The 12,354-nt window shown below is 51.3% G+C and overlaps 1 protein-coding gene across 1 annotated transcript in view; it reads right to left on the bottom strand.

The window, feature by feature from the left end:
* LOC139748816 (sphingosine-1-phosphate lyase-like) overlaps positions 1–6,064 on the bottom strand; it is a 194,993-nt gene extending 188,929 nt beyond the window's left edge. The window contains exon 1 of the mRNA XM_071662247.1: positions 5,920–6,064. Coding sequence (XP_071518348.1) covers positions 5,920–6,064 — 145 coding nt within the window. The remainder of the gene's footprint in view (positions 1–5,919) is intronic.
* Positions 6,065–12,354: the final 6,290 nt, after the last annotated feature.

The raw sequence follows: 12,354 nt of genomic DNA, 5'->3' as shown, positions 1-12,354 counted from the left end.
CTCCACTCTCCGTGTGCACACTACAGGGATGAGCTTCCACTCTCTGTGTGCACACTACAGGGATGACCTCCACTCTCGTGTGCACACTACAGGGATGACCTCACTCTCTGTGTGCACACTACAGGGATGACCTCCACTCTCTGTGTGCACACTACAGGGATGACCTTCACTCTCTGTGTGCACAGTACAGGGATGACCTCCACTCTCTATGTGCACACTACAGGGATGACCTCCACTCTCTGTGTGCACACTACAGGGATGACGTCCTCTCTCTGTGTGCACACTACAGGGATGACCTTCACTCTCTGTGTGCACACTACAGGGATGACCTCCACTCTCCGTGTGCACACTACAGGGATAACGTCCTCTCTCTGTGTGCACACTACAGGGATGACCTTCACTCTCTGTGTGCACACTACAGGGATGACCTTCACTCTCTGTGTGCACACTACAGGGATGACCTCCACTCTCCGTCTGCACACTATAGGGATGACCTCCACTCTCTGTGTGCACACTACAAGGATTACCTTCACTCTCTGTGTGCACACTACAGGGATGACCTCAACTCTCCGTGTGCACACTACAGGGATGAGTTCACTCTCTGTGTGCACACTCCAGGGATGACCTCCACTCTCCGTGTGCACACTACAGGGATGACCTTCACTCTCTGTGTGCACACTACAGGGATGACCTCCACTCTCTGTGTGCACACTACAGGGATGACCTTCACCCTCTGTGTGCACAGTACAGGGATGACCTCCACTCTCTATGTGCACACTACAGGGATGACCTCCACTCTCTGTGTGCACACTACAGGGATGACGTCCTCTCTCTGTGTGCACACTACAGGGATGACCTTCACTCTCTGTGTGCACAGTACAGGGATGACCTTCACTCTCCGTGTGCACACTACAGGGATGACCTTCACTCTCTGTGTGCACACTACAGGGATGACCTCCATTCTGTGTGCACACTACATGGATGACCTTCACTCTGTGTGTGCACACTAGAGGGATGACCTCCACTCTCTGTGTGCACACTACAGGGATGACCTCCACTCTGTGTGCACAGTACAGGGATGACCTCCACTCTCTATGTGCACACTACAGGGATGACCTCCACTCTCTGTGTGCACACTACAGGGATGAGTTCACTCTCTGTGTGCACACTCCAGGGATGACCTCCACTCTCCGTGTGCACACTACAGGGATGACCTTCACTCTCTGTGTGCACACTACAGGGATGACCTCCACTCTCTGTGTGCACACTACAGGGATGACCTTCACCCTCTGTGTGCACAGTACAGGGATGACCTCCACTCTCTATGTGCACACTACAGGGATGACCTCCACTCTCTGTGTGCACACTACAGGGATGACGTCCTCTCTCTGTGTGCACACTACAGGGATGACCTTCACTCTCTGTGTGCACACTACAGGGATGACCTTCACTCTCCGTGTGCACACTACAGGGATGACCTCCGCTCTCCGTGTGCACACTACAGGGATGACCTCCACTCTCTGTGTGCACACTACAGGGATAACGTCCTCTCTCTGTGTGCACACTACAGGGATGACCTTCACTCTCTGTGTGCACACTACAGGGATGACCTTCACTCTCTGTGTGCACACTACAGGGATGACCTCCAGCCTCTGTATGTACATTTCAGAGATGACATCACCAACTGTATGTACACAATAGGGATGACCAACACCGAATGTATGTATACCACAGGGATGACTTACAACCACTGTATGTACATCATAGGGATGATCAACATTCACTTTATGTGTATCCAACCTCTCTATGTACATCACAGGGTTGACCTCCACCCACTGTATGTACACGACTGGGATGACCTCCACCCACTGTATGTACACGACTGGGATGACCTCCACCTGCTGTATGTACACCACAGGGATGACCTCCACCCACTGCATGTACACTCAATGCCTGCACTTTATTGGGGTTGAACACCCACTGACTGCACTGTAAGAGGGTCCAATACCCACTCACTACATTCTACTGGGTCAACACCCACTAACTGCACTCTGCATTCTACACGGTTCAACACCCACTGACTGCACTCATAGGAGAATCCAACACCCACTGAACTCATCCTACGGAGTCCAGCATCAATGACATTACACATGGGGGGGGGGGTAGTCCAGCCACTAGCGATGGTCCACCGAATGTATTACACCGCGGGTTCACCAACGACTGACCACATTTTCCTTGTAACCCATTAACAATGAATGGTGTGAAGGGAATAGCGCTCCTCCTGTATGTACTGTGTGGAGGTAGGACACCCAGTATATGCACTGTATGGGAGGTTGAACACCCAGTATATGCACTGTATGGGAGGTTGAACACCCAGTGTATGCACTGTATGGGGTAGAACACCAAGTGCATGCACTGTATGGGAGGTTGAACACCCAGTACATGCACTGTATGGGAGGTTGAACACCCAGTGTATGCACTGTATGGGGTAGAACACCAAGTGCATGCACTGTATGGGAGGTTGAACACCCAGTGTATGCACTGTATGGGGTAGAACACCAAGTGCATGCACTGTATGGGAGGTTGAACACCCAGTACATGCACTGTATGGGAGGTTGAACACCCAGTATATGCACTGTATGGGAAGTTGAACACCCAGTACATGCACTGTATGGGAGGTTGAACACCCAGTATATGCACTGTATGGGGTAGAACACCAAGTGCATGCACTGTATGGGAGGTTGAACATCCAGTACATGCACTGTATGGGAGGTTGAACACCCAGTACATGCACTGTATGGGAGGTTGAACACCCAGTATATGCACTGTATGGGAGGTTGAACACCCAGTATATGCACTTATGGGAGGTTGAACACCCAGTACAATGCACTGTTATGGGAGGTGAACACCCAGTAATGCAGTATGGAGGTTGAACACCCAGTACATGCACTGTATGGGAGTTGAACACCCAGTACATGCACTGTATGGGAGGTTGAACACCCAGTACATGCACTGTATGGGAGGTTGAACACCCAGTATATGCACTGTATGGGAGGTTGAACACCCAGTACATGCACTGTATGGGAGGTTGAACACCCAGTATATGCACTGTATGGGAGGTTGAACACCCAGTACATGCACTGTATGGGAGGTTGAACAACCAAGTATATGCACTGTATGGGAGGTTGAACACCCAATATATGCACTGTATGGGGTAGAACACCAAGTGCATGCACTGTATGGGAGGTTGAACACCCAGTATATGCACTGTATGGGAGGTTGAACACCCAGTACTTGCACTGTATGGGAGGTTGAACACCCAATATATGCACTGTATGGGAGGTTGAACACCCAGTATATGCACTGTATGGGGTAGAACACCAAGTGCATGCATTGTATGGGAAGTTGAACACCCAGTACATGCACTGTATGGGGTAGAACACCAAGTGCATGCACTGTATGGGAGGTTGAACACCCAGTATATGCACTGTATGGGAGGTTGAACACCCAGTATATGCACTGTATGGGAGGTTGAACACCCAGTATATGCACTGTATGGGGTAGAACACCAAGTGCATGCACTGTATGGGAGGTTGAACACCCAGTACATGCACTGTATGGGAGGTTGAACACCCAGTACATGCACTGTATGGGAGGTTGAACACCCAGTATATGCACTGTATGGGAGGTTGAACACCCAGTGCATGCACTGTATTGGAGGTTGAACACCTAGTACATGCACTGTATGGGAGGTTGAACACCCAATACATGCACTGTATGGGAGGTTGAACACCCAGTATATGCACTGTATGGGAGGTTGAACACCCAGTATATGCACTGTATGGGGTAGAACACCAAGTGCATGCACTGTATGGGTCGGATACCCATTATAAGCACTGTATTGTTTCAGAACACCCAGTATGTGCACTTTATGGAGTCAGAACACACAATATGTGCACTTTATGGAGTTAGAACACCCAATATGTGCACTTTATGGAGTCAGAACACCCAATATATGCACTTTATGGAGTCGGGGTGCCTAGTATATGCACTATATGGGGATAGAACACCCATTATATGCACTGTATGAAATATAACATCCAGTATATGCCCTGTATGGGGCTGGAATACCTAATACATGCACTGTGATGGAGTACAATACCAGTCATGTGCACTGTATGGCAGTAGAACACCCAGTATATGCACTGTATGGGGTAGACCACCCAGTATATGCACTGTTTGGGGGTAGAACACCGAGTATATGCACTGTATGGGCTTGAATACCCAGTGTATGTGCTGTATGAGGGTTGAACAAGCAGTATATACACTGTTTGGAGTCAGAACACCCAGTATATGCATGGTATAGACTTATAACACCCAATGTATGCACGGTATAGACTTATAACACCCAATATATGCACGGTATAGACTTATAACACCCAATATATGCACGGTATAGACTTATAACACCCAATATATGCACGGTATAGACTTATAACACCCAATATATGCACGGTATGGAGTTATAACACCCAGTATATGCACGGTATAGACTTATAACACCCAATATATGCACGGTATAGACTTATAACACCTAATATATGCACGGTATGGAGTTATAACACCCAATATATGCACGGTATAGACTTATAACACCCAATATATGCACGGTATGGAGTTATAACACCCAGTATATGCACGGTATAGACTTATAACACCCAATATATGCACGGTATAGACTTATAACACCCAATATATGCACGGTATGGAGTTATAACACCCAGTATATGCACGGTATAGACTTATAACACCCAATATATGCACGGTATAGACTTATAACACCCAATATATGCACGGTATATAGTTATAACACCCAATATATGCACGGTATAGACTTATAACACCCAATATATGCACGGTATAGACTTATAACACCCAATATATGCACGGTATGGAGTTATAACACCCAGTATATGCACGGTATAGACTTATAACACCCAATATATGCACGGTATAGACTTATAACACCTAATATATGCACGGTATGGTTATAACACCCAATATATGCACGGTATGGAGTTATAACACCCAATATATGCACGGTATAGACTTATAACACCCAATATATGCACGGTATGGAGTTATAACACCCAATATATGCACGGTATGGAGTTATAACACCCAATATATACACGGTATAGACTTATAACACCCAATATATGCACGGTATGGAGTTATAACACCCAATATATGCACGGTATGGAGTTATAACACCCAATATATGCACGGTATGGAGTTATAACACCCAATATATGCACGGTATAGACTTATAACACCCAATATATGCACGATATAGACATAACACCCAATATATGCACGGTATGGAGTTATAACACCCAATATATGCACGGTATGGAGTTATAACACCCAGTATATGCACGGTATAGACTTATAATAACCAGTATATGCATGGTATAGACTTATAACACCCAGTATATGGAGTTATAACACCCAGTATATGCACGGTATAGACTTATAACACCCAGTATATGCACTGTATAAAGTCAGAACACCCAGTATGTGCACTGTATTGGGGGTAGGACACCCAGTATATGCACTGCATGGAGTCAGAACACCCAATATATGCACTGTGTTGGGGTAAAACACCCAATATATGCACTGTATGGGGGTAAAACACCCAATATATGCACTGTATGGGGGTAAAACACCCAATATATGCACTGTATGGGGGTAAAACACCCAATATATGCACTGTATGGGGGTAAAACACCCAATATATGCACTGTATGGGGGTAAAACACCCAATATATGCACTGTATGGGGGTAAAACACCCAATATATGCACTGTATGGGGGTAAAACACCCAATATATGCACTGTATGGGGGTAAAACACCCACTGAGTATATTCCTCGATGTGCGGGCACCCACTGACTGAACAGTACGGGGGCGCAGCAGCCACTGAGTCCTGATACAAGTGGGGTAGATCGTCGCCAGGTAGATTCTGGCTCCACTGATAACGTCGCTCCGCTTCACTTCTTCCATAACACTGTGACGTTACGTGACGACCGGTCTCCAGGGCCGCATGTTCCGTAACACTGTCACGTAACGTGACGGTATATCTCCAGGGTCGCGCCGCCCGTAACACTGTGGCGTTACATGATGAATCGTCTGCAGGGCAATGTGCTCCGTAACATTGTGACTTTACGTGACGATCTTTCTTCAGGAACACGCGTCACTTAAGGCCACATAAGAGTCAAAAAAAATATCCCATGATTCTGTAACTCCAGGAGCAAAGTGAGACAAGGCAAGAGCAGCTGAGACAAGGGCAGGAGAGACAAGAGTAGATGAGACAAGGGCAGGTGAGACAAGGGTAGGAAGGGTAGGTGAGACAAGGGCAGGTGAGACAAAGGTAGGTGAGACAAGGGCAGGTGAGACAAGAGCAGGTGAGACAAATTGATAGGTGAGACAAGGGTAGGTGAGACAAGGGGAAGTGAGACAAGGGCAGATGAGAAAGTTGGATGAGAAAAGGGTAGGTGAGACAAGGGCAGGTGAGACGCGTGCAAGTGAGGCAAGGGCAGGTGAGACAAGGGCAGGTGAGACAAGGGCAGGTGAGACAAGGGTAGGTGAGACAAGGGAAAGTGAGACAAGGGTAGGTGATACAAGGGCAGGTGAGACAAGGGTAGGTGAGACAAAGGCAGGTGAGACAAGAGCAGGTGAGACAAATTGATAGGTGAGACAAGGGTAGGTGAGACAAGAGCAGGCGAGACAAATTGATAGGTGAGACAAGAGTAGGTGAAACAAGGGCAGATGAGACGCGGACAGGTGAGGCAAGGGCAGGTGAGACAAGGGCAGGTGAGACAAGGGAAGGTGAGACAAGGGTAGGTGAGACAAGGGCAGGTGAGACAAGGGTAGGTGATACAAGGGCAGGTGAGACAAGGGTAGGTGAGCCAAGGGCAGGTGAGACAAGAGTAGGTGAGACAAGGACAGGTGAGACAAGAGCAGGTGAGACAAATTGATAGGTGAGACAAGGGTAGGTGAGACAAGGGGAAGTGAGACAAGGGCAGATGAGAAAGTTGGATGAGAAAAGAGTAGGTGAGACAAGGGCAGGTGAGACGCGGGCAAGTGAGGCAAGGGCAGGTGAGACAAGGGCAGGTGAGACAAGGGTAGGTGAGACAAGGGCAGGTGAGACAAGGGTAAGTGACACAAGGGCAGGTGAGACAAGAGCAGGTGAGACAAGGGTAGGTGATACAAGGGCAGGTGAGACGAGGGCAGGTAAAACGAGGGCAGGTGAGAAAAGGGCAGGTGAGACAAAGATAGGTGAGACGAGAGGAGGTGAGACGAGGGCAGGTAAGAGAAGGGCAGGTGAGACAATAGCAGGTTAGAAGAGGGCAGGTGAGACGCGAGCAGGTGAAACGAGGGCAAGTGAGACGAGGGCAGGTGAGACTTCAAGGGCAGATGAGACAAGGGTAGGTGAGACAAGGGCAGGTGAGACAAGGGTAGGTGAGACAGGGGCAGGTGAGACAAGGGTAGGTGATACAAGGGCAGGTGAGACGAGGGCAGGTGAGAAAAGGGCAGGTGAGAAAAGGGCAGGTGAGACAAAGGTAGGAGACGAGAGGAGGTGAGACAAGGGCAGATGAGAAAAGGGCAGGTGAGACAAAGGCAGGTGAGATGAGGGCAGGTGAGACGCGAGCAGGTGAAACGAGGGCAAGTGAGACGAAGGCAGGTGAGACTTCAAGGGCAGATGAGACGAAGGCGGGTGAGACGAGGGCAGATAAGACAAGGGCAAGTGAGATGGGGGCAGGTGAGACAAGGGCAGGTGAGAATGTGGCAGGTGAGACAAGAGCACGTGAGACGACGGCACGTGAGAAGAAGGCACATGAGACGAGGGCAGGTGAGACGAGGGCATTTGAAACGAGGGCAGGTGAGACGAGAGCAGGTGAGACGAGGGCAGATGAGACGAGGGCAGGTAAGACATAGGCAGGTGAGACAAGGGTAGATGAGTCGAGGGCCGGTGAGACGAGAGCAGGCGAGACAAAGGGCAGGTGAGACAAGAGCTGGTAAAATGAGGCAGATCAGACGAGGGCAGGTGAGACGAGGGCAGGTGAGACAAGGGCAGGTAAGACGAAGGCAGGAGAGACGAGGGCAGGTGAGACAAGGGCAGGTAAGACGAGGGCAGGTGAGACGAGGGCAGGTGAGACAAGGGCAGGTGATACGAGGGCAGGTAACACAAAGGCAGGTGAGATGAGGGCAGGTGAGACGAAGGCAGGTGGGACGAGGGCAGGTGAGACAAGGGCAGGTGAGATGAGGGCAGGTGAGACGAGGGCAGGTGAGACGAGGGCAGATGAGACGAGGGCAGGTAAGACATAGGTAGGTGAGACAAGGGTAGATGAGTCGAGGGCCGGTGAGACGAGAGCAGGCGAGACAAAGGGCAGGTGAGACAAGAGCTGGTAAAATGAGGCAGATCAGACGAGGGCAGGTGAGACGAGGGCAGGGTAGACAAGGGCAGGTGAGACGAGGGCAGGGTAGACAAGGGCAGGTGAGGCGAAGGCAGGTGGGACGAGGGAAGGTGAGACAAGGGCAGGTGAGATGAGGGCAGGTGAGACGAGGGCAGGTGAGACAAGGGCAGGTGAGATGAGGGCAGGTGAGACGAGGGCAGGTGAGACGAGGGCAAGTAACACAAGGGCAGGTGAGATGAGGGCAGGTGAGACGAGGGCAGGTGGGACGAGGGCAGGTGAGACAAGGGCAGGTGAGACGAGGCAGGCGAGACAAGAGTACGTGAGACAAGGGCACGTGAGACGAAGGCACGTGAGACGAGGGCAGGTGAGTCGAGGGGGGGAGAGGCGAGGCCATTTGAAACGAGGGCAGGTGAGACGAGGGCAAGTGAGACGAGGGTAGTTGAGACGAGGGCAGGTGAGCTAAGGTCAGGTGAGCTGAGGCTATGATAGGAAAGATTAGGTGATGTAAAGAAAGGAGGCAAGGGCAGCTGAGGCAAAGACAAGGGTAAAATACAAAACGGAAGGTGAAGCAAGGGTCGATGAGGCAAGGTAAAGGTAAAGTGAGGCAAAGACGCAAGGCTAGGTAAACCAAGGAATAATGAGGTACGGTTGAGTGAGACAAGGACAGGAAAAACAAGGCCAGAAGGTAAGGCAAGGAAAGGATAGGAGGTCACACCAGAGAAGGGAAGGGCAGAAGGGGTAAGGGTGGAAGAGGCAAAGGCAGCAGGAAGCAAGAAAATGAGTAAGGGCTGCAGGGGGATAAGAGCAACAAGTAAGGGCAGGAGACACAAGGGCAGGTGAAAGAGGGCATGTGAGACGAGTGCAGGTGAGGCAAGGGTAGGTGAGACAAAGGTAGGTGACATAAGGGCAGGTGAGACGAGAGCAGGTGAAACGAGGGCAGGTGAGGCAAGGGCAGGTGAGACGAGGGCAGGTGAGCGAGGGGAGGTAAGACAAGGGCAGGTGAGACGAGGGCAGGTGAGACAAGGGTAGGTGAGACAAGGGTAGGTGACACAAGGGTAGGTGAGACGAGGGCAAGTGAGACAAGAGTAGGTGTGGTAAGGGTAGGTGAGACAAGAGCAGGTGAGACAAGGGTAGGTAAGACAAGGGTAGGTGAGACAAGAACAGATGAGACGAAGGCAGGTGAGACAAGGGTAGGTGAGACAAGGGCAGATGATACAAGGGCAAGTGTAGGCAAGGGCAGGTAAGACATCGGCAGGTGATACTAGACCAGGTGAGACGAGAGCAGGTGAGACAAGGACAAGTGAGACAAGGGCAGGTGAAACAAAGGCACGTGAGACGAAGGCAGGTGAGACAAGGGTAGGTGAGACAGGATAAGGTGAGAAAAAGGTAGGTGAGGCAAGGGTAGGTTAGACGAGGGCAGGTGAGACGAAGGCAGGTGAGACAAGGGTAGGTGACGCAAGGGCAGGTGAGACGAGGACAGGTGAGACGAGGTCAGGTGAGGCAAGGGCAGGTGAGACAAGGGCAGGTGAGAAAGGGTAGGTGAGACAAGAGTAGGTGAGACGAGGGCAGGTGAGACAAGCGAAGGTGAGACAAGGGTAGGTGAGACAAGGGCAGGTGAGACAAGGGCAGGTGAGACAAGGGTAGGTGAGGCAAGGGCAAGTAAGACAAGGGTAGGTGAGACTAGGCCAGGAGAGACGAGGGATGGTGAGACAAGGACAAGTGAGACAACGGCAGGTGAGACAAAGGCAGGTGAGACGAGGACAAGTAAGACAAGAGCAGGTGAGACAAGGGCAGGTGAGAAGAGGGCAAGAGAGGCAAGGGCAGGTGAGACAAGGGCAAGTGAGAAAAGTGCAGGTGAGACAAGGGTAGGTGAGACAAGGGCAGTTGAGACAAAGGTAGGTGACACAAGGACAGGTGACACGAGGTCAGGTGAGACAAGGGCAGGTGAGACAAAGGTAGGTGACACAAGCATAGGTGAGACAAAGGTAGGTGAGACAAGTACAGGTAAGACAAGAGCAGGTGAGACAAGGGCAGGTGAGACAAAGGTAGATGAGACAAGGGCAGGTGAGACAAGGGTAGGTGAGACAAGGACAGATGAGACGAGGGCAAGGGCAAGTGAGGCAAGGGTAGGTGAGACAAAGGTAGGTGACACAGGGACAGGTGAGACGAGGGCAGGTGAGGCAAGGGCAGGTGAGACAAGCGAAGGTGAGACAAGGGTAGGTGAGACAAGGGCAGGTGAAACGAGGACAGGTGAGCGAGGGGAGGGAAGACAAGGGCAGGTGAGATGAGGGCAGGTAAGACAAGCGTAGGTGAGACAAGGGTAGGTGACACAAGGGCAAGTGAGACGAGGGCAGGTGAGACAAGAGTAGGTGAGGGAAGGGTATGTGAGACAAAGGTAGGTAAGACAAGCGTAGGTGAGACAAGGGTAGGTGAGACAAGGGCAGGTGAGACAAGGGTATATGAGACAAGGGTAAGGTGAGGCAAGGGTAGGTGAGGAAAGGGCAGAGGAGACAAGGGCAGGTGAGACAAAGGAATGTGAGACAAGGGTAGGTGAGACAAGGGCAGTTGAGGCAAGGGCAGGTGAGACAAGGGCAGGTGAAACAAGGGAAAGAGAGACAAAGGTAGGTGAGACAAGGGTAGGTGAGACAAGAGAAAGTGAGACAAGGGCAGGTTACAGGTTGACAAAGGGGTGAGACGGGCAGTGGACAAGTAGCCCAAGGAGGAAGTGAGCGAAGGCAGAGGTAGACGAGGGCAGGTGAGACAAGGGCAGGTGACAAGAGGCAGAAACGGAAGGCAGGTGAGACGAGGGCAGGTAAGACGAGGAGGTGAACAGGGCAGGTAGACAAGAGGCAGGGAAAGGGAGGTGAGATAAGGGAGGTGAGACGAGGGAGGACAGGCAGGTGAGAAACGAGGGCAGGAGGTGAAGAGGGCAAGTGAGACAAGGCAGGTGAGACAGGGAGTAAGACAAGAGAGTGAGACAAGGGCAGGTAGACAAGGGCAGGTGAGCGAGGGGGTGAGACAAGGTAAGACAAGGGCAGTGAGACGAAGGCAGAGTGAGGCAGGTGAGAGGAGGCAGGTAGAGACAAGGGCAGGTGAGACGAAGGCAGGTGAGAAGGGCAGGTAAGACAAGGGCAAGTGAGACAAGGGCAGTGAGACAAGGAGTGAGACAAGGGCAGGAGACAGGGCAGTGAGACAGGGAGGTGCAAGGACAGGTGAAGGACGAGGCAGGTGAGATGAGGGCAGGTGAGAGCAAGGGTAGAAGGTGACAAGGGAGGTGAGACAAGGGCAGGTGAGACGAGGGCAGGTGAGACAAGGGCAGTGAGACAAGGTAGTGAGACAAGGGCAGGTGAGACAAGGTAGGTGAGAAAGGCAGATGGACAAGGGTGAAAGACAAGGAAGTGAGACAAGGGAGGTGAGACAAGGGAGAGTGAGCAAGGGCAGGTGAGACAAGGCAGGTGAGACAGGGCAGGTAGAACAAGGCAGGTGAGACAGGTGCAAGTGAGACGAGGGCAGGTGAGACAAGGGCAGGTGAGACGAGGGCAGGTAAGACAAGGGCAGGTGAAACAAGGGCGGTAGAAAGGCAGGTGAGACAGGGCAGGTGAGACAAGGGCAAGTAAGACAAGGGCAGTGAAGGAGATGAGACAAGGCAGGTGAGACGAGGGCAGGTGAGACGAGGATAGGTGAGATGAACGGGAGGAGAGCAGATAAGACAAGGGCAGGTGAGACGAGTTCCAGTGAGACGAGGGCATGTAAGACAAGGGCAGGTGAGACTAGGGCAGGTGAGACAAGGGCAGGTGAGACGAGGGCAGGTACGAAAAGGGCAGGTGAGACGGAGCAGGTAAGACAAGGGCAGGTGAGATGAGGGCAGGTGAGACG

Source organism: Panulirus ornatus, chromosome 5 (genome assembly GCF_036320965.1).
Source record: "Panulirus ornatus isolate Po-2019 chromosome 5, ASM3632096v1, whole genome shotgun sequence".
NCBI classification, from domain to species: domain Eukaryota; kingdom Metazoa; phylum Arthropoda; class Malacostraca; order Decapoda; family Palinuridae; genus Panulirus; species Panulirus ornatus.
The sequence above is the reverse complement of the archived record's forward strand: the minus strand, read 5'-3'. Positions and strand labels throughout refer to the sequence as shown.